Genomic DNA, 22214 nt, shown 5'->3' on the forward strand with positions numbered 1-22214 from the left:
CGCGGCGCTGCAACCTGGGAGGCGGTGTAGGAAATAGAAATAAATTGAACAAACGAAGCCCTTCACTTTGCACTCGCCTGGGAGGCATTGTGGGAAATAGTCATAAATTGAACAAACGAAGCACTTCATTTTGCACTCGCCTGGGAGGCGTTGTAGGAAATAGAAGTAAATTGAACGAGCGAAGCACTTCACTTTGAACTCGCAGGGATGGTGTTTTAGGAAATATAAATAATTTTAACAGCAAAATTTATTTTTGGCTTCAATCTAAATCTCCTAGTCAACTGTAAATGGAGCTGACCATCAAAACTGTCAATAAATTTCAACTCATGTGATGCGTTGTATGAAATAGAAATAAATTGAGGAAAAACACTCGAGTGCCTTCTCCTAACCACCAAATTATGCCTTTCATAGGAAAAATCTCAAGGGGCTATGTAGTTGATGGTGATTGTTGAATAATTAAAGATTTCTCTGACAGAAAATGTTATTTTTTGCAGATTTCAAACCATGCAGAACATGAAAGCCTGGGGAGCTTTGGTGACAAGATGTGCATGACTGGTGAGTGCTGCTACGGTGTTAAGTCAAACCAAAATTTTGGCACCATTCCGTGTAAACAATCATCAAAATTTGTTAGGAACTTTGTATGCTATCATTAAGTGTGGATTAATTGGAAAACTTAGCTCTACTCATCACTGGCAAGATTTAAATTGATTCGCAATTCCTATGAAATAAATTGGCTGACAATAATCTCCTACGATAGGTGTCAATTTCTATCAATTAGACAATTTCTATCAGACAATTTCTGTAGACAAAATTCCAGATAAGTTCAAGCATAAATACAATCATAATCATGTACTCATTAAACATGTATATCTACTTCTGATGATACTCTATCAGACATTATTTCATATTTTGAAGGAGAGGAGTAACACCATAAAGCTGGTATCATGGTAATGGAAAATTTAAAATCATTTGTAATATGTCATTTCGCACTTATTTATTAAAAATATATTCTCTCATTCGGAGGTGGCAATTTTCTTTTTGGCGACAAATGGGATTATAAAATGTACATTAATCTATGTACTTGTCTTTACTTGCAATTCTAATAAAATCAAACTTTCCCTACAATAATTGTGGTCTCACATGCATGTCATAATGATGATCATGTTTAAAATGTAGAAATATAATGAAAAAATATTAGGCTTAACCTATGATTTAGATTTGAAGAAAGTATTGTTTCATTAAAATTATTAAATGAATTTCAATAATTTTCTCACAGATGGTATAAGCTGCCGAGAAGCTGGAGCTGTTCAGAGCCACGTTGTCAACGGCCGCCTGGAAGCCCGCGGCTGTTATGTCTGCTGCTAGCAGCAACAGCTGCAGCAAAAACAGCTGCCAGCAATGCTGCATGGTTCTTTACTCCTGCTTGTTGGGAGAGCATTTACAATCATTATTGACATTTATAGTTTTGCGTTACGTAAAAAAAAGTAAATTTCTAGCCTTTCCCTCCTATAAAAACATTATTTAAGAATTATTATTCCTCTGTTATTTATACAATTATTCATATAAACTCTTTATAGGACTCTGCCGATTTTAATTTTTCTATATTTATTATTTAATTGCAATTTCTCTGATATAACATATTTTAATTTCTCCTCTTTTTACGCGTTTTTTTATGGTAATAAATTGTAGAGTTTCACATTAGAGCGATATTTTGCATTGAAAGGTGCAATTATGTAAAAAAATATCATGCGTTCGATTTTAATGTGAGTTTGAAATAAAAGTTTATCGACCGAGTTCAACAAAATAAACAAATACTGAGCAAATATACACTATTATATCATTAAATATTTCGTTTACTCCAGCAGGAATAATGCAGATTCTTACCTCCTTGGTTCCAGGTACGAAACTGAGGACGAATGCCTACAATTCTCTCACTCAGCAGGCTGGTCGATGATAAAGTTGAGTCGTCATCATATGACTGCAAACCTGGACTTTGCTAACATACGGGCTTACACTGCAAATTACGAGCAGTTTGGTACTCTTAGTTTGGTCGATAGCTAATGATTGCAGTGATAGACTTGACAATGGTGGTTATCATGACGAGCTGAGAGTTGTAGCATGATATTCAACATGCCATGTGTTTGATCGTCTTAGGCTCTAACATTGGTAATGTGGGTATTGACGATAGTGAATATTATTACTGAAGTTGATTCCACGTTCTTAGAATAAAGAAATTTATCACGACTCGTCAATAGTGATCGAATAGCGTGTAGTTATACATAAAACAAAGACCATCTCACTTCTTCTAACTTTTTTCAACGAAAAAATATATATATAAATCGGAACTGATTTTGATTGAGCTCAAATAACAAAAAAAAAGTAATCTCAAAACTTTCAAAACGGAGTAAAAAACTTGATTGTCTGCTAGGCAAATTTTAGAAATGGTATGCCATGATATTTCGGTCGTTCTGTAACCCTTTAATTATAAAGAAAACTAGCGAGAAGCCCTCGAAGCTTGAGTGCATTTTTCGCCTCTGGTTATCATTTTCTGGAAAGTTTTAATGTCAGATTGGTAATCCTGAAAGCTTTTCTGCAATGTCGGCTATTTCAAAATCGTATATCTGAAAGCTTTGCTACAACTTTGGTAAAGAAGTTTCGCCGTTTGATCGACGCCCTGCGATTTTTCTGAACACCTCATCAATAAGTAATCACGCCTTCTCGCAACACTTTTGGCGAACGAGTATTCGACAATAACTGCTTTATTTTTTCATGCCATCAGCAGAGAAGCTCAGTCTTGTGCGATCATAAATAATTTATTTCGAACTATGTCTAACCTATTTCAAATGCACATACAATAAAAATTCCGATCATTTATTTGGAGCAAGCAGTAATGTCTCGGTAGCTATTTAGAATTGGAGACTCTCAGTAAATGAACCAAAATTTCGCCACGATGTTTTTCTCCGATGTTCTGCTCCAACTTTCCGGTTATGTTTTATCGCAATGTTCCACTACGATTTTCGGCTACAATGTTACACTACAATGTTCTAATAAAAAGTCTGGTTGAAGTTCTACCAGGTTGTTCTACTATTGTTTAGGGTTGATATTATTAAATACGATGTTTGGCATCGATGTCCAAAAGATAAATTTTACCGCTATCGAAGTTCTGCTACAATGCTGTATTACGAAGTTCTACTGTTGAAGTGTACTACTGTACGATGTCCGATGCTGTACTACAAAGTTCTACTGTTAAAAGTGTACTACTGTACGATGCTGTACTACGAAGTTCTACTATTAAAGTCTGAATTCGGTAACATTTAGTTTTAGTGCACCCCAACTAAGGTATATGTGATCCTTGCATTAATCATCTAATTCAGTGGTTCCAAACTTTTTCAGGCTGGCGCCCCCTTTGACTCCCTATAGTGAATTTCTAGCGCCCCCCACAGACACATATACGTAAAAACATACGCCTCTTTCTTGAAATTTAGTACGCTAAAATTTAAAAAGATAAAGGTTAAACACAAATGTGTATTTCACAAATAGAACCCCATTTACTTAACTAATATGTTTTTCAGCTGTTTTAACTGATTCAGCACTAGAAACCTAGGACGTCTCGGGCAAATTTACTAAAATTCAATTATCAAGTAAGATCTCCCAAACTAATGAACGCAGCTCTATATATGAAACTTGGAACACGTATTCAGCAGAACCTAACGGTGATGTTTAGCTTGCAGTTTTTTAAGTTTCACCTTCATTCGTGAGTTACGCGTATATTGCGAAAGAGGCCGAAATTCGCAGCATGATCAAAGAATTTCTTCAAAACTATTGAACAGATTTGAACGAAATTTTGAATATACATTATTCCTAACTACCAAACGGTGATTTTTTACCTTATAAATTTTTTTCGATTTTGCCTTCGTTTGCGAGTTTTTTTTTGTTCATTTCACCGTCATTCTTGATTTCACACTTCCTTATTCTTGATTTCACACTTCATAATATTCGGCCCGTATCGCCGGGTAATTTGTCGCTTAAATTCGTGGCGATCGAGAAATTTCTTCTAAACTGCCGAACAGATTTCAACGAAACTTTGTATATAAATTCCTTACCTCTCAACGGTGATGTTTAGCTCGTGACAAGTTTTCTATTTTGCTTTCGTTCGCGAGTTATACAGATGAGATATGGGAGGAACGACCGGCTTTTCAACTGGCCGGTTAACCAAGAGCCTTATACGTATAGTCGTATAACTCACAAACGAAGGCAAAACGAAAAAATTGTAAACATCACCGTTGCTCAGGTTAGGTATTTAAATACTAATTTTCGTTCAAATCTGTTCAGTAGTTTGGAAAAAAATTGCTTGATTACTGCGAAATTAAGCAAGGGTGAAATGAAAAAAAAACTCGCGAACGAAGGCAGAATCGAAAAAAAATTTCACGAGCTAAACATTACCGTTCGGTAGTTAGGACTGTAAATTCAAAATTTCGTTCCAATCTGTTCAGTAGTTTGGAGGAAATTACTTGATCACTGTGAATTTCGGCCCGAATTGCCATATAACTATGGCAAAACCGATCGACGGCAAAATTCAAACAATATTCACGAGTAGTACATTATTGTTAGGTCCTAATGAATACGTGTATCAAGTTTCATCGAGCTAAGTTCATTAGTTTGAGAGGTATTCCTTGATCATTAAATTTTAAAATTGGCCGTGAGACCGGCCGTTAATCTGTCCGAGACGTAAACCCAGGAGAGGTTAAAAAAAACAGATCTGGGTGAAAAAACCATCACTGGGAGTCATGTGCTGCACGTGTTGTGTACAAATCGTCACATGTTAACTTCTGACATTGACTTCGGACTCCCGCCCCCCTATCGCCCCCCTCCCGCCATCTTCTTCCTTACCGCCCCCCAAAATCTTTCCACCGAGCCTAGGGGGGCGATATCGCCCACTTTGGGAACCACTGATCTAATTCATTCTTTTCTCAAATAAAGCAAAATTATAATTTTCACATGATTTTAAATCCATGGTAAATTTTTTAGATTATATATTTGAACAAAAATTCACAAATGAATTCAAATAACTCAAAGCCTTACTGATTTTCATTCAGAAAAATTTTGCAATAGGATAACATTTCCAAGAAAATTACCACAGTTTGATTTATTTACTGATTTATTTCCATTTTTAATTATCATTTGATGTACTTTAATACATTTTTATATATATTGTCCGAGAATCACCTTGGCGACAAATATTATAGCATCGTAATATTGAAATACATAAAAATAATTAAAGTTTCAAAAGTTTAATGAAATTACGATCATCGTTCAAGTTTCGAAAGAAAAATTTCCCTAAAATTCATTACAATTTTTTCAAAATGTTGATTAATGTGCCAATCTATTAAAAAGAACAGAACAGAATATTTCGGTTCATGATCAACAAGTTTCCGATTCAGACGACGACTCGGATTCAGCAGCCTTGCTCTTGTGTCGCCTGGCAGGCTTCGGCAGTTCGATATCCAAGCAATCGTCAGACAATAACTCAGCAGAACTGCAGATCATCTACGAACCACTGAGATCCACCGAGCATTGCGGTGACTTCAAACTCTGGGAAGCATTTACATCATCATTCTTGAGCGAACACGGCAGCGAAGATGGCGGAGATTCGAAGCACTAATTCGATCCTTCGCAGCCTTTGGATTCAGCGCTGTCCAGGTATGTCGTACTGAGAGTTGGGTTGCTCATCGCTGGTCCATCACTTGAGAAACTTTGACAACTTAAATCCCAAAGTTAGGCACCTTATTCCAGTTCCTTGGCGGCAAATTTTGAATGCAGATTTGGCTTCGGCGTACAAGAGGCTTGCGTCGGTATGTTGGATACGAGGCAACTTTCATCCGACTTTTACGGTCGCTTTGGCCAGCTTTTCTCAAATTTTGTTGCATCTGCCAAATATTTGAAAGTTGCTAAGCCTCCAAAACAATATGACGAAAAGCAAAATTTTCAAAAGGTGATTCACAAGTTAAATTATCAATGATTAATTTTGTTTAGTTCACTCTTCCTCACCACAGTTGAAGATTTTAGTCGGAAATAATTTATGTAGATTTTTTCCTCGTGTTAAATTTAAAATTTACATTCTGACAAAATTGTGCTCGTGCAGATTGAAAGGGATAATGAGGAAGATCATTCGCTTTTTTATTTCTATAAATCTATCCAATATTTCACTTCAATCGAATATTTTCTTTTGAGTACATAAATTTTAGCTTCAGATTTGAAAGAATTGGGCATACCTACTAATCTCGATCTGGAATTGTTTGCCTTGAATATCGTTGCTAGGACTGATATGATACCTCAAATAAGTTGTTGGATTTATTTCTTAATCAAGGGATGGCAAATCTGAATAGGTGATACGTAACTCTGGCATGATCAATATAGATACACATTATTTACACGGTAATTTTTCTGTCATTTCATAAGCAGTCTAGCGCACGATATACATATCTAACACTGCTATAAATGTCAGGAATGGGAAGTCAATGTTATTTGAGATAATATATTTGAAAGAACTTCAACATAGAAATATGTTATAAATAATATTTGAAACTGAATACTTTACATGGTGTTTAATATTGCTTTTAGTAAATAATATTTGACTTTAAAACCAGTTAATATTATCGTCAGCTAAACGAACAATAAATTCTTAGTTAAGCAATGCAGTCTTACAATGATAAAACAAAAATCGAATTCGAGTCAGATTGTAATCTTATGATATCTTATGATATTTTTAGAAACTGAATTCAAAGGAGCTATTTATCAGGAAGTTCTCATCATGTCATGCTACGAGAATGTGTCTATGGTCATTCATTTAGTATTATTAATTCAAATACAAGATTCATAAACACACACATAGATAATGATTGCAAGAAATCAGTGATCAAAATCTTAACAGGATTTAAATCATTTTGAAATGAAGATTAATACTTTTTAAAGCATTGATCAGAATATTTATTTTGTCAGGCTAAACGTGCCACTAACAATCTGAGAGTAAAATTGTCGCTAACAATTTACGAGATAACTACTTTACAATTGAAAAATTAATTTAAAATTCGAATAGTAATTTTTCGGACCAAAAATCTATTTAAATATGTTCATTCTTATAGAAATACTGCATCGGAAAAAAATAGTTTAAGAAACTGCGTTTTCTTCGAGGGCACGTTTGATTATGGTGAATGAACTACCAATTTTCGCAGCTTGAGCGATAGTTAAAGTTAAGATTTCAAAGATTTTCTATTTTTTTCGTTCCGTGAATGAACCAAATCTGCACGGTTAAACATCATGAGTACCAAAGAGTTTAGGATTGGAAAACTGTCGGCTTTGATAAATCCGAAGTATTTCAGTTAAATGCACCCAAACATGAAATGTTAAATAAAATAATATATATTTTTCGAAGATAATTACTGACAAAAACTGAATCACAAATCAATATCAAATACGCGTGCAAATCGCGCCAGAAATCGTAATAAAACTTAAAAATTCATTCAGGAGACGAAACAAAAAATACTGTTATCATGAGAAGTTCAGGAGAAAAAATTTATCAAACCTTTTTTAAGTGAAATTTCTCAACCGAATACTCGTTTACTTTCGATCTTTTGCTTGACTTGGAAAATTGCTACATCAGTTCAAAGCGATTTCAAATTGCGTTTCTGTTCACAAATTAATAATTTGCATAATTCATAATTAATTCAATATTAAAAGATTTCTGTTCCGGTTAGCTTCGCATATATAGATTAATAAGTAACTTCTCTAAGCTTGCTAGTGAGGAAAAGACAAAGAATCCTTTGTTTGGGGCGCTCACGGTTTTCTTATAAAAAACAAGTGCAAGACGATGCATGATTATATATTGTTGATAATTGCATACACAAGCATATGAAGTGCAAAAAATTGCTTCGTGCGAGAACTCCTGAAGTCAATTTTTGATACATTAAGCAATTCTCATTCACGAGCTTCTTGGGGCTGCGAGAGATAGTGCATGCCATCGTTTTGATGCATTTTCGAGAATAACTGGGTTCATGTATCTAAATGGAAAAAAAATATAACTCAGTACTCACTGCAGTGAGTGACAGAGAGCGCATTTTCTCGTAGACGAAAACACGCAGTCACGGACGGACAGACAGACAGACGGACATATGGCGAGCACAATAGTACATTTTTTCCATAAATGAGAAAATGCGCTAAAAACGGATGCATCGTAAAAATGGTCTTCTTTGCTTGTTAATTGTTCACTTTTTTTAGCCAAGTGATATTTAGTGCACTTTAGAATTTCAATTGACTTTAGAAGTTCTCGAGAATATGCGTGCACTAGAAAACGGGTATAGAATGGAAAGACAAAATTCGCTGCATTCTTCTAAATAGTTAGAGCCTTTCGAGATTGAAACAAACCATTAGGTTTTTTATTTTTTGTTGAATTATTTATGACTCATTTCACTTGTATCGTTCTCTTTGTTGAACACAATCGAAAGCGATGCTTCCAGTTTTAGCAAGACTTGCCATTTAAATCATTTGCGTTCTTAATTTCTGCTCATCCTTCAAGCCGTGGACTTCCATTTTCATCATGGGACTTTCAATTCGTGATTGGAATTCGCGGTGATCTTTACTGAACGCACAACACTGGATATTTATAGATAGTGTTAGTCTCTCTAGCGATGAACATCCCGTCGTTAGTCAACATGCTGGCAATTTCAGAAGTCTTTGTTGACCTGCCGATTACTGCGGTGTTGAGGCATTGAGTGACTTTCGTCAGGTCGGGCCACAATAGAACATCAGAGTTCGGCACGTAAGTCGCTGTCAGCCATGCGTAACGATCTCCATTCCAGATTGTACCTTTAGCTGTTGAAAGGCACAATTTTTAATCAATTTATGCCTTCCGACCTTTATTTCAGAACTATCGAACTAAAAAGTAAAGAAACCTCTGAGACAAGCATTAGCTAATTTGTTATTACTTATAGCACTCAAACGTTCGACAGTACCGAATTGCACAGTATTTCCTACTTGCATTCTTAAACTTAATTCGGTGCCTTGGTTGTTACCGTATAGTTCGTATTTATCAAGCAATTAATAAATACAAATATTTTCAACTTGTTATGGTAGATTATTTGCGGAACCTTTGCTTTTATCGGACAGATCGTATTTATCAAGCAAATAATTAGTACAAACATTTTTAACCTTCAACAGCCGTCCGAGCAGTTTGCAGCTGCTTATCTGTTGTGATGACGAGAGGCTTCCCATGTTCAGAGGTGCAGATGCTGTTTTGTTCAGAAGAACGATTGGTTTTCGCAGTCGACACGAAGATGGTTAAAGAAGCTAGTGCTGTTTCACAACGGCTTGAGTTTTGGGTGTCGATGGAGTTTTGAGTGTTGGTTGAGATTTGTGTGCCGGTTGAGTTTTGGGTGTCGAGAGAAATAACGCTGAACTCTGAGAAACATATATCGTAATTTAATAAGTGTTGATTATCAAGGCGCTAATTTTAATTATAACTCATTGAACCAAAATGTACCCCAATTTTTCAGGTAAATTAACTAAAACTTGAATCCAACAGGAAATAGTGGAGATATCAATAAACGAAGCAGTTTCAGTTTGCATTAATTCGTTTTTTCCTACGAGTTACGCTAACTGTAACGCACAGTTACTGTTCTGCTCTAACACTGCAATTAATCAACTGCAATTTTTAAGCTTATTTCTATCCATTATCTTATTTAAGAGCCAATATCGGAGAGAACGCTTTGTTATCTGACTCACACAATTATAATTAAAAGAAACAAATTTTTACCGAATTTGAAGAGCGTGATGGCGCCGGGCGCTGCCCTCGTCGTGACGTTTTCCGGCGCGAGGTTCGTCATGTTGCACAGCGACGTCGCAGCGTCGTACGTCGCGGCGCTGCAGTTTGGCTGCACGAAGCACTTCACTTTGCAATTGCCTGGGAGGCGGTGTAGGAAATAGAAATAAATTGAACAAACGAAGCACTTCACTTTGCACTCGCCTGGGAGGCGGTGTAGGAAATTAAAATAAATTGAACAAATGAAGCACTTCACTTTGCACTCGCCTGGGAGGTGGCGTCCGAAATAAAAATAAATTGTACAAGCGAAGTCCTTCACCTTGAACTCGCAATAACTAACAATTTTAACAGTAAATTCATTGTAGGCTTGAACCTGAATCCCCTAGACAACTGTAAATGGGGATGAACATCACAAGTGTCAACAAATTTCAACTCCTATTAGGCGTTGTAGGGAATATAAATAAAATGAAAGCAAAAATTCGTTTGTCCTCTCTTAACCACCAAAATTAGTCCTTACATAGGAAAAGACTCAAAGGCTATGTTGTTGATGGTGGGTTTTAAATAATTAGTGATTGCTCCACCAGAAAATGTTATTTTCGTCAGATGTCAAGACCATGCAGAACATGAAAGCCTGCGTAGCTTAGGTGACAAGAAGTGTACGACTGGTGAGTGCTGCTGCGGTGTTAAGGCAATCCGAAATTTTGGCACCATTCCGTATAAACAATCATCAAAAGTTGTTAGGAACTTTGTATGCGACCATTAAGTGTGAATAAAATGGAAAACTTACCAGCTCTACCCATCACTGGCAAGATTTATATCCATTCGCAAATTATATGAATAAAGGCCAACAATAGTCACCTCAGATAGCTGTTTCATTCTTCCCATGGTTTTAGACTACAATTTTATCAGAGTTCAAGCAAAAAAATTCCATATAAGTGTAGGTATAAATACAATCACCACCAATTTCTCACTAAACATGCATTTCTACACAGATGATGCTTTACTAGACATTACTTCATATTTTGGAGAAGAGGAGTGACAGCATAATGCTGATATCATGGCCACGAACATGTGTAAACATTTATTATATTTCATTACCCACTTTTTTAACCAAATTTTATTATTTCCTCTGGTGGTTTGTTTAGACAACATTTTTTTGCCACAACTGGGATTTTAAAATGTACATAAATCTATACAATTGTCATTAAATCAAACTTCTCCTACAATCGTCTTTGGTCTCACTTCCAAAACTGATAATTATTATCGGATGTGATTAATGATAATCTTTATTGTAATTATGATAAAAATGTAGAAATATGATGAGAAAATATTAGGGATAACCTATGATTTAGATCTGAAAAAAGTGTTGTTTCATTTAACGTAATAGGGTAATTTCAATTATATTCTCACAGATGGTATAAGCTGCCGAGAAGCTGGAGCTGTTCAGAGCCACGTTGTCAACGGCCGCCTGGAAGCCCGCAGCTGTTACGTCTGCTGCCAGCAGCAACAGCTGCAGCAAAAACAGCTGCCAGCAATACTGCATGGCTCTTTTCTTCTGCCTGTGGGGAGAGAATTCACAATCATTATCATTATTTATAGTTTTGCATTACGTAACATGAACAAACTTTTAGCCATTTTCCTCTTGTACAAACATTAATGAAAATATATTCGCATTTTTTCTCAGTTCCTCTGTTATATTTACATTTATTCATATGAACCACTTAAACGACACTGCCGATTTTAATTTCTCTTTATTCATCATTTAATTATAATTTTCTAATTTAAGGTATTTTAATTTCTATTTTATATGTTTTTTTGGGCATGAATTAGCGAATTTTAATTCATAACGATATTTTGCATTAATAGATGCAGTTATTTAAAAAATTATAATGTGTTGATTTTAATGTGAGTTTGAATTAAAAGTTTATCGACCGAGTTCAACAAAATAAACAAATACTGAGCAAATATACACTATTATATCATTAAATATTTCGTTTACTCCAGCAGGAATAAGCCACGTTTTTAACGACCGCCTGGAAGCCCGCGGCTGTTACGTCTGCTGCCAGCAGCAACAGCTGCAGCAAAAACAGCTGCCAGCAATACTGCATAGCAATTTACTTCGACCTGTGGGAGAATAATTATCATCATTGGTAGTTTTATAGTAATTCTCAGTTATGTAGCTAGAATGAACTTGCACCAGCTTCCTTCTACATGCATTATTGAAAACGTATCCGCTTTTTTTAATTCATGTGTTTGTTATGCAATTGTTTATACAAGCCACTTTATTGACTCTATCCCTGCTTTATTTTAATTTTTCTTTTCGAATACGGATTGCCCGCGTATTGATATGTCAGTTTCACTATATAAAATATTTGGCATTAATGTAATGTGACGTGTAAAGAAATATCAAGTGTTAAATTTTCATATGTTTGAAACGTGTTCGAGTTTCTCAATCATATTCTTTGCAAATATGCACTATCTCAAAATATATCGTTTACACTAGCAGGACTGACGCAGACTCTCACCTCTTCGCCCTCAGTTTTGAAGCCAGCCTTCAGACAGAAAATCAGTTTTTTGTGCAAAATTATCAATTTTGCTTCAAATGAGAATCAATTCATAATTTTAATATTCGTTTGAATTGGCAGGTTTTACACAGAATCAGTTGGATTCAATTTTCAGTCAGCAAACTTAGTTTGAAGAAGCAATTCGTTGATTGGCTCGTGATCTAAGTTGAATTACTTCTGAGCAGGAAAAACTTTAACCGATTTATCTGAGCGCTTGATAGCTCAATAAAATATAAAAATTAAAACTTGATATCCTATCGGTTTGGTCGTGTGGAAGTGAAATTTCACTATAATTTATTTGTAAGAAGATCGAGTAGTCATCGCCGTGCATTCACTCAGGCTACTAAACGAAAACTAGACGTCGCCGAAAGCTCAGATCGACGCTGGTAGCCTTTGACGTCATTATAATTTACAGCGATAGAATAATTAATGGTCTTTCGCACTTTATAGTCAGTCCCTGACGAAAAACTCCGAGTCGTTCCCTGTCATGACCTGAAAAATAAATCTCATAATTATGCCTCATAATTTCCGGGTACTGCATCCATGTGTATTCATATATCATTTAGATTTCAGTAACTGCGCTTAATGTCTGGAAGTTTTTGTATTATATTTTAATCAAAAAATTAGAAAGAAGCATAGAATAAAAAAAATATGTTTTAGAATATTCAAGGGCAACAGACGAAATGACTGCTATTTACTATTGGACAATTTATAATTAACCAACATACGAAAGCCACGCTGGCAAATTTGCAGGTAAACTCATTTCTTTAGCCCCCACACCTCTAAGAAAAAGTAAGCTTATTTTGATAAACTGATCAACGCGCGTCATGAACTAAACCCACCATCAATTATTTTTTTAATGGGAAATGTATAGACTTTATTCTGTTGGGTTGATTGAATTTGCAAAACGAATTTCTGATGGCTTCCTCAATTCTCAATTAATTCTTTTGATGTGGATCCCTCCTCCTCCCATAACTCCTAACAGTAACTAGTTTACAGAGTAACGAGTAACTAATGGTAACTATATTATAGATTAACTAGTAACTAAAGGCAACTAGTTTAAAGACTAACAAGTTACTAATAGTAACAGAATTAATTACTAGTTCGAAGCACTGCTACGGCCCAGACAAGATGATGGACGCGCGCGATACATCATATTAATGATAACGAGCCTGCTGGTCCTACAATAATGATAGCGATCTCATCAAGCGTCATTAAGCAGATATTAGATTATTCTAAATGCAGCGCTGATCGACGAATAAACTTCATAGCCTTCAAGTATCAGTGCAGCTCGCATTCATTTGAAGGCTGTAATTCATTTACTATGCGCAGTTAAGATGCATTATTTAGTGGGACAATATCCTCGACGGCGTGTTCGGTTGGGAGCTCAGCCAGTTTATACCGCTTTTAGTGACATAAATAAATAATAATAATAATTAGCGACTAGCACAGATAAATGGTCGTTTGCTGCTTTCTGTGCCATATTTTTGTTAATTGTTGATGGAGTTAAACCTGTCCAACTTTATGTCTGACATTATTTGCGATATTTTTTTAATCTGTTACTCCAAGCCTATGAACTGCAATTATAATAAAATACAAGATAAAGTGCAATAAAATTTTGTTGTTTTAGTAAACCACGTGGTACAAAAGTTGATTCGAATGTCAAATGTTGGTGTTTTAGTATATCACATATGTAGAATAAAGTATAACATACCAGGAAATAATTATCGACATATACGACCAGCTGCAGACTTGGCACAGCAATGCACTGAGCGGAGGTCATTTCTCAGCATGAAGAGTGAATTATTCACTATAGTGCATTGACACATGATTCAATACCATTTGAATGTATTCTCTTAACCTGATAGTGAGAAGAATGAGTTTTATTTTCTAAAAATAATAGTGAGAATAAGAAAACGGATCAGCTACGCCAGATTGTGTGAATGCATAAAGAGTCTCCCGATACCTAATTGTGGGAATTTTTCACGTGCAAATTTATTCGCCTTTAAAATAACACAAAGGGTAATAACTGGAAGACAACGTGCAATTGTGTATTCAAACTGTGCAATGTGAGAAGAAGAGCGGACAATTTTCTCACTATAGATACCCTAACAAAATTCGGGGTATGCTTCAGCCTCTGCCACAGAGTTCGCATATGAGTTATTCTGGGTCAGTTGGCCAACTGATCGCAATCAGCGACTAGTCAGAACCTCCTGGCCGACTTTATATATATATAGTCTCCTGAGAGTAGGGCCAGAGTTGGCAGAATCCCCTCAGTCCCCTCACCAGGCTCTGGTAGCTGTCTGATTCGGGGACCGGAATGTAGACCAAAAAGCGGACATAGAGAAGCTGATTTACGTTCGGTCCGAGTCCAAGGCGGTTCCTAATTCAGGGACGCCACCAACTAAAAATTTTGATAGGGTAGCAGCTAGGGAGACAAGTTTAGCTCTTGCGCGAATAGTACATAAAAAATAAGAATGATAAGAATTTTTTGCCAGCAAATGATGAGTACTAAATCCATCGCTTATATTTTTATCATTTGACTATTTTTTGAATAGATGTGCTGCTAATTAGGAGATTGGAATGTGCGTAGGTTGTTTATTTTAGAAAAATCGTTCAGAATAATGGCTGTAATTTTAGAAAGAGAACTGGGAACTTTCCTGAAAATTTTAATGCGATATCACTATTCAAAGGAATTTTTTGCAACTCCATTTGATATTTATTAAATTATATGCAATCGTGCTACACGTTTGTGAAAACTGAGCGAGTGTTGCAGCGTTGAAAAACGCTGCCATAAGTTGAATTAACATCAAATACTTCGCCGTTTTTGAATAGTGAAAGTTAGCATATTTCGGTAAAATTAAACGAAATCTTGGAAATAGGAGGCGCTGCAGCTTAGTATCGCCGTATTTTTAGTTTCGGTCGTATAGTTTACTTGTTATTTGAAATACGAGCATTTGTTTACAAGGAATTTTCACTCCGAAAAATTGAATTTAACATTGAACTTCATTGTTTCAACGCCTGGAACAGAAAGTGCAGTGATTAAGAGCCAAATATGTAGCAACTAAAGATCAACGTTGGTCAACATTCATCGGCAACGGACAGAATTATTCTTGCGGGCTTCAGCTTTTCGCCAGTAACTCTTCACGCGACACACTGCGACAATGAGGAATACGGCGCTCACTGATGGTGGTTGCTGCGTATATTTTGATTGCTGGTACGCGACAATTGTTCTGATGGTCTCAGTTGTCGACTCAAGGCAGTTGAATATGTTTTTCTTCACTTGTAACACAACACAGGAAATTCTTTGAAAGCCGGAGACCAGATGCCAACAAACTTTCCATTTTCACTCAGCAAGCTGTACAGCTGATTGGTCGGGTTCATGACGATGTCTGGGGTCTTGAGGCACTGGGTGACATTTGTCTTGTCGGGCCACTGGAGAACTTTATCCGACGTGAGCGTCGCTGTCAGCCAAGCACAGCTACCTTGAGTAAATAACGACACGCCATTATCTGTTGGAGGAAATATCCTTTAATACTCATTTATGTATGCCTGACTCGATCTAGCAGCGCGCTGAAATATCAGCCTTCCCCAAAATATGGCAATGACGTTTCATTAAGAGATTGAAAATGAAGAGTAAGATGTAATTTTCTGATCGTTGATATTTTGATTATGACTTCATTTCTGCATCATCCCATATTTTCAGGAATAATATGGTATGCCCAACGTATCGTGCACTTTTGTAATTTCGACCGAAGGTGAATGCATTTACGAACACTTAACTGCCACTTGAGCTGCCTGAAGCTGCTCAACAGTTTTGATGACAAGAGGCCGGCCGTTCTCTGCAGCACAAGTAGCATTTTGGTCTTTGGCATTCTTGGTTTCTGCGTTGGTCACGAAGATGCGAGAAGCAGCGACGTCGGTTGTACAAGGATCAGAGTTTTGCGTATCAACTGTATTCAGGGTGAACTCTCCAGAAAATAAAGAGTTAGGTATTAAAACAATTTGAAATGCATAGCATAAATAGTGCAAAAATACTTCTTAATTCTTTACCTAATTGGTTTTAGTTAATTCTAAATTCGTCAAGAGAATCTTTGAATCAGGCAAAACCTATGGAAATACACTTTTTAATTCCAGTCAATTCTTTTTCCCTGGAAGAAATGGACTAAAAATTAATAAAATAAATTTAAATACTTTAAATTACTTCAATGCGTACGCAAATCTTCAAAATTTTCCATCTGATTCATGTATCAGAGTGAATTTTTTACACGACCCAGAAAATTAATCTTTCTGATCTAGTTTCACTGCTCAATTTAAAAATAATAAATAAAAGAAACAAATTTTACCAAACTTGTAGAGCGTGATGGCGCCGGGCGCTGCCCTAGTCGTGACGTTTTCCGGCGCGAGGTTCGTCATGTTGCACAGCGACGTCGCAGCGTCGTACGTCGCGGCGCTGCAGTTCAACGTCTGCTGCCAGCAGCAACAGCTGCAGCAAAAACAGCTGCCAGCAATACTGCATGGCTCTTTACCTCTGCCTGTGTGGAAAAAATTATCATTCTATTTATTTTTAATATTTTGTTATTTTCAAATTGTTTTTATTATCATTATTTTTGTTACTATTCAAATCGTTAGGGTTTTAATAAGAGAAATTTTATTTCTGGAATTTGAAGTAGAGATAACCTTATATAGTTCACGTCCATACTATTTACTAGTCATTGTGTTGGAGGTGAGTGTTGTATGTTACTAGTGTAGGCTGTTAATGTGTGACTAATCATGTGTAGACTGAATATACCATTTAGAATACACATAATTTGTACATTGTTTTAATATTAATTCTTAGTTTATATATAATCATTGTTAGTTATCGGGCAATATCACTGGCGTTCGGTTGATTAGTAGTTCTTATCTTAAAAAAAATCAGAGCTTGGACTAAAAACTTGGTTCATTAAAAGTTAGCAGCAGTGCAGATGAATGAAACGCGAAACACGAATAAGGATCGGATTAATGGACGATTACGAGCCGTAAACGATCACGTTGATGCTTAGACATAGCTAGGTGGCTTTGGAGTGACTCAACAGCAAAATTTTCTATCTCCCTTCCTTCGTCATTGCACATTCAGAAAAAGAAACGAATTGCAATTCGAAAAAAACGAATGGCAATATGGAAGATCATTTGCAATATTGCATTAAGGCTATTTTGAAGAATCTATTGCTTTATTTCAACTCATTCCTCTTGGAGCCAGATTCTTGTAAAATATTTGCTCAAGATCCATTTCAAAACGCGACTGTACGTTAATGGGCAAAAATGTGAAAGCTCAATTCCATTGTTCAATTTTCATGCATCAATTTCCATACTCTTTGCAAAAGTTGAAATTACTTTTATTGTAGAAGAACCAACGCTTAATAAACTTCATAAAGGTTTAAACAGTGGAAAATAAAAAAAAAAAACTTCGACCCCTAATATTTTTTCAGGCCTTGAAATATGAAAGGCCTAAATAAATTAAAATATAGTCAATGTGAGAATTAAAAATTACATGAACAGAGATAAACCATCCACTATTCCCCAAGAGCTAAATACACGAGTTGCCTCTGAGATTTAGCCTTGCCAAATTGACCCTTGCACGAAACTGGGCGTACTAAACTGGGGACACGAAACTGGGAGCACTAATCTGGGGACACGAAAGCACGGGCACGAAACTGGGGACACGAAAGCACGGGCACGAAACTGGGGGCACGAAACTGGGCGCACGAAACTGGGAGCACGAAAGTGGGCGCACGAAAGTGGAAGCACTAGACTGGGGGCACGAAAGTGGGCGCACTAAAATGGAGACACGAAGCTTGGGGCACGAAACAAGGGACAGAAACGCACAGTTCTATTCTTCTGCACGATGATCGATGAAGAAGTGTAGAAGTTATCATATAAATAGAAAGTTTCGACTTCCATAATTATCACATGAACATCCGTCACAAATTGTCAACAGTAATGCACTACTAATTTATCAACGCCTGTTGAACGTGAGGCTATAAGCTTATTAACGAGGTCGTTATTGAGAGATTTAAATTTCTGAAGCATGGGGCAGATATGCAGTGTGTTGTTCTTCTGTTAGGGTCACGTTGTATTATAAATGAAATATTTATTTATGAAGGAAATTATTCTTCTATTTATATCAATAATTTGTTCAAGTTCTTTGATTGAAGAAGTTCACGAATGGATGTGGTGAAGGCACAAATATTATCAAATAATATTATGTAATACTGAATTTTTGCCACCTTATTCAAAGTTTTGGCGTTAATTCTACTAATAAATATCGATTTTGAGCAAAAATAATAAAATGATAATTAACAAAAAATAACTCACTATTCAAATTGGACCTTTCTTTCCATAGTTGTCATGAAGTACTAGCTTCAATACTGTGGAAAAACTATTCGCTTACGATTTTGAAAAGAAACTAACTTAAATTTTAGTACAAATATATATAGAAGAAAGGGTGACTATTTCTTCCTGTCTCCTGAATTATTTCGGATGCAGCAAATAGTAAATGAAGTCATAGATAATTAGATGAGGTTTTCACACAATTTCACAAGCCTGAAAAATTTACAATCAATTAATAGCGTACATTAAAAAAGATTAATCCTAATGAATTAATTTTATTATTATTATTATTATACACACCAAAAGTGCAAAGGTTTCATGTTAAAAATAAAGAACATTCATTGAACTAAAGACTTAATCTGATGCATTACTTGTGAATCAGAAGAAGAATACGCGTTCGTAGACGATGGTTATAAATGGTCTCGCTTTTAACAGTTTTTAAGGGCAACTGAAACAAAATCGACGTTCATTCTGGCTTCATTCTTTCGTATAATTAGAAATGGAACCTGGTCAAATTTTACTCCACCTATTTTTCTCTATTTACCAGTCGCTATTGGTGATCTGTGAAGACCCCCGAAGAAATTCAAATGACCGACTGCCTGTATGACAACCCCAATAGAAATCACCAATCAACTGGAATTCATCGTTACTTCCCAGCACAAGTCTAACTGTTCCTTGTGATTTTATTTCACTAAATGTAAAGAGATACTTGGAAAAATGCTTCAGCACCGATATCATGTGAGACGTATCGACAGAATTTCATATCAGGATAATCACCTCGGCGTGCTAACAAATTCAGAGTCAATCTCACTGTAATCTGCCTGATCACGCGTGCGAGGTCGTACAGAATCTGAATTCTCAAGTGAAGCAAGCTGGATTTCTACCTTCTATAATTATTTTCCAAAATACTCGTGTATTCTCCCATTGATCGTACCTACAAACTTCCTATTAGATTAGGAACTGTACTTTTTGTGTCTGTACTTATAGTGCTTATGCAACGAACTTTATTGATATTTGGAAATTAAAGCCCTGCAGTCATTATAATGATTTATTTTGAAGATAATAATCACCTGGCCGCACGAGATCGGGCAACCCACACGTTGAATTTTTTCATTTATGCAAAAGCAATTTCTTAAATTAAGGGTGAAAAAAACTGTTTCAGCGTGTGCAGATTGATAGAACCTGACATAGATTATTATGATGATAAAGATGATCGAACCATTAACGACTTATACAGTTATTATGATAATTAACATGAGAGAACCATAGAACGGGCGATATATGTTTCATATAAGTCGACGAGAATGCCATAAAAAACATGTAAATATAATGATAATAGCTTTCATGGTATTTGTTCGGGCAGTGAATATATTTACACAGAAAACTCTTAATCGCTTTTGCTTCGTTCTATTTCAGTGAGAAGTGGAAATTAAACTTTTCAACGGCATATTCCTCTTGCTTGAGCCAAGGATATCAAGAAAATGTGAAATTACTCATTGAAAAATTTCATCAGTTAGTTGAAAACCATTTAATGGTGAGAACAGTTATTCAGTTTTATTTTCATCATCTAGCGAAGATTCTGAGACAAGTCAGTGACAGGTCATATTTACGCAGTTTAAAATAACGCAGTTGAAAATGACGCAGTTGAAAATGACGCAGTTGAAAATGACGCAATTGAAAATAACGCAGTTGAAAATGATGCAGTTGAAAATGACGCAGTTGAAAATACCGCAGTTGAAAATGACGCAGTTGAAAATGACGCAGTTGAAAATGACGCAGTTGAAAATACCGCAGTTGAAAATGACGCAGTCGAAAATGACGTAGCTGAAAATGACGCAGCTGAAAATGACGCAGTTGAAAATTGATCAATTAATTGACGTTGAAAATGATTCAAATGTTGATAATGACGCCGACTTAGAAAATGACGCAGTTAGCTGGTCATGAATGAAGACGTTGAAAATTCTTCATTATGGCAGGTATTCTTAAACTAGACCACGAGATGCTATTCGAGCGAAGGCTCATTCGTTTGAGGTTGCTGCAAGTATAAAAAATATTTGACCATCCTTCACCTTAAACTTCGATATACATAGTGCCTTAAAGAGGCTAAATTGTTTTTCAGATAATTTCAATTGACTCGTAAGCTTCATGAGACATAATTTGAACAGCAATGAGGAAAATAAGTGATAACATAAATATGATTATGGCCGCGTTAAATTCCTAAGAAAAACGAACGTTCAATAATCATACGAGTCTATGAATTATTTAATTAATCAAAAACGATTCAAATAAAACATTTAAACGAGAAATAAAATAAGAGTCGAAGAACTAATTATGAATTTTCTTCAATAGACAATAGAATATCTATTCAACATTACTAGATATTGATTCTCAAGTCATATACGAGGTAAAGCGTGAAAACGCGAGTTTTGTAGTCCCAGGTGGAGGTTAAAATTATGTTTAATTAAACAGTTCAATTATTAATACGCATGTTCTTTAGGTTCAATTATTAAATAGAGGCTTTAATGAATACCCGCGACGACGTGTTCAACGAACACTCTCATCCCAATAAATGTAAGTTATTTATGAATGAGAAGTCCATATAAAAAGCTTCCGTTCTTTATTGTAAAAGGAAATAAGTTTTATGATTAAAAAAAACTATAGTTTCTTATAGTTAATTTCACATTAACTATAACATTGAGCAAAATATGATCGTTTCATATTTAACAAAATTTCGTCCCATGCTAAAATAAACTTCAACTAAATACATTTACAATTAAAAGATACAGAATCTGAAAGAACTTTCCATTTCATGCCAAGAAAAACTTGTATTTTTGATTTCACAAATAAAAAGTCAGTAGTAGAAAACCTGAGGTTAAAAACATGAAGGCAAGAGAATTAATTAAATAATAATTAACACCCACGCGAAACCTAAAAAACGTTCGACTTACAAAAAGACACCGTCACGTGAGTGTAAAAATTTTAGTCACTGTTGAATCCTGACAGAATATATCACGACAAGAAATTAATGTAATTTACCTATTTATTCATTTACATTAATGAGGTAATTTGCTTATAATCACAGATAATCACGATTTGCTACCTCATTAATAATTGATGTGCACAGCTCGACAACAAACATGAAACTTAAGTAATGAAACAAGATCAATGCAGAACAAGATCAATGCAGAACAAGATCAATGCAGAACAAGATCAATGCAGAACAAGTGCCCAAACTTAAAAAAAAAATAAACGAATGTTCATTAGGTTTTAAAACTTTTATCATCTGCAGAGTAAAAGTTCCCGAGGTATAAAAAACTTGACTGTTCTGCACAGAAAAAGCTTCTGAAGCATAGACACCTTCGATGTTCCAGCCCGGATAAAAATGTCCTTAAATAACAAGGAAATGAATAATTCTTCCCTTAAATTTTACACTTGCAAATATTAGTCCAAGCTCGTGTGGATCA

The 22214-nt window shown here is 35.5% G+C and overlaps 1 protein-coding gene across 1 annotated transcript; it reads right to left on the reverse strand.

The window, feature by feature from the left end:
- Positions 1-14779: 14779 nt before the first annotated feature.
- LOC108678963 lies at positions 14780-16794 on the reverse strand. Its single transcript, XM_018167460.2, has 3 exons — positions 16725-16794; positions 16155-16415; positions 14780-15890 (listed from the first exon to the last, which is right to left on the reverse strand). The coding sequence occupies exons 1-3, from the start codon at positions 16792-16794 to the stop codon at positions 15658-15660; spliced, it is 564 nt and encodes a 187-aa protein (XP_018022949.1). The 3' UTR covers positions 14780-15657.
- Between the last annotated feature and the right edge of the window lie 5420 nt (positions 16795-22214).

Source organism: Hyalella azteca, unplaced genomic scaffold (genome assembly GCF_000764305.2).
Source record: "Hyalella azteca isolate HAZT.00-mixed unplaced genomic scaffold, Hazt_2.0.2 contig1623, whole genome shotgun sequence".
NCBI lineage: Eukaryota > Metazoa > Arthropoda > Malacostraca > Amphipoda > Hyalellidae > Hyalella > Hyalella azteca.

Coding starts and splice junctions, on each gene's coding strand:
- LOC108678963 (XM_018167460.2), bottom strand. CDS start 16,794: ATGACGAACCTCGCGCCGGAAAACGTCACGACTAGGGCAGCGCCCGGC. Junction 16,416..16,724: donor CATCACGCTCTACAAGTTTG/GTAAAATTTGTT, acceptor AGAATTAAGAAG/TATTTTTGCACTATTTATGC. Junction 15,891..16,154: donor AGCTCAAGTGGCAGTTAAGT/GTTCGTAAATGC, acceptor TTCCTCCAACAG/ATAATGGCGTGTCGTTATTT.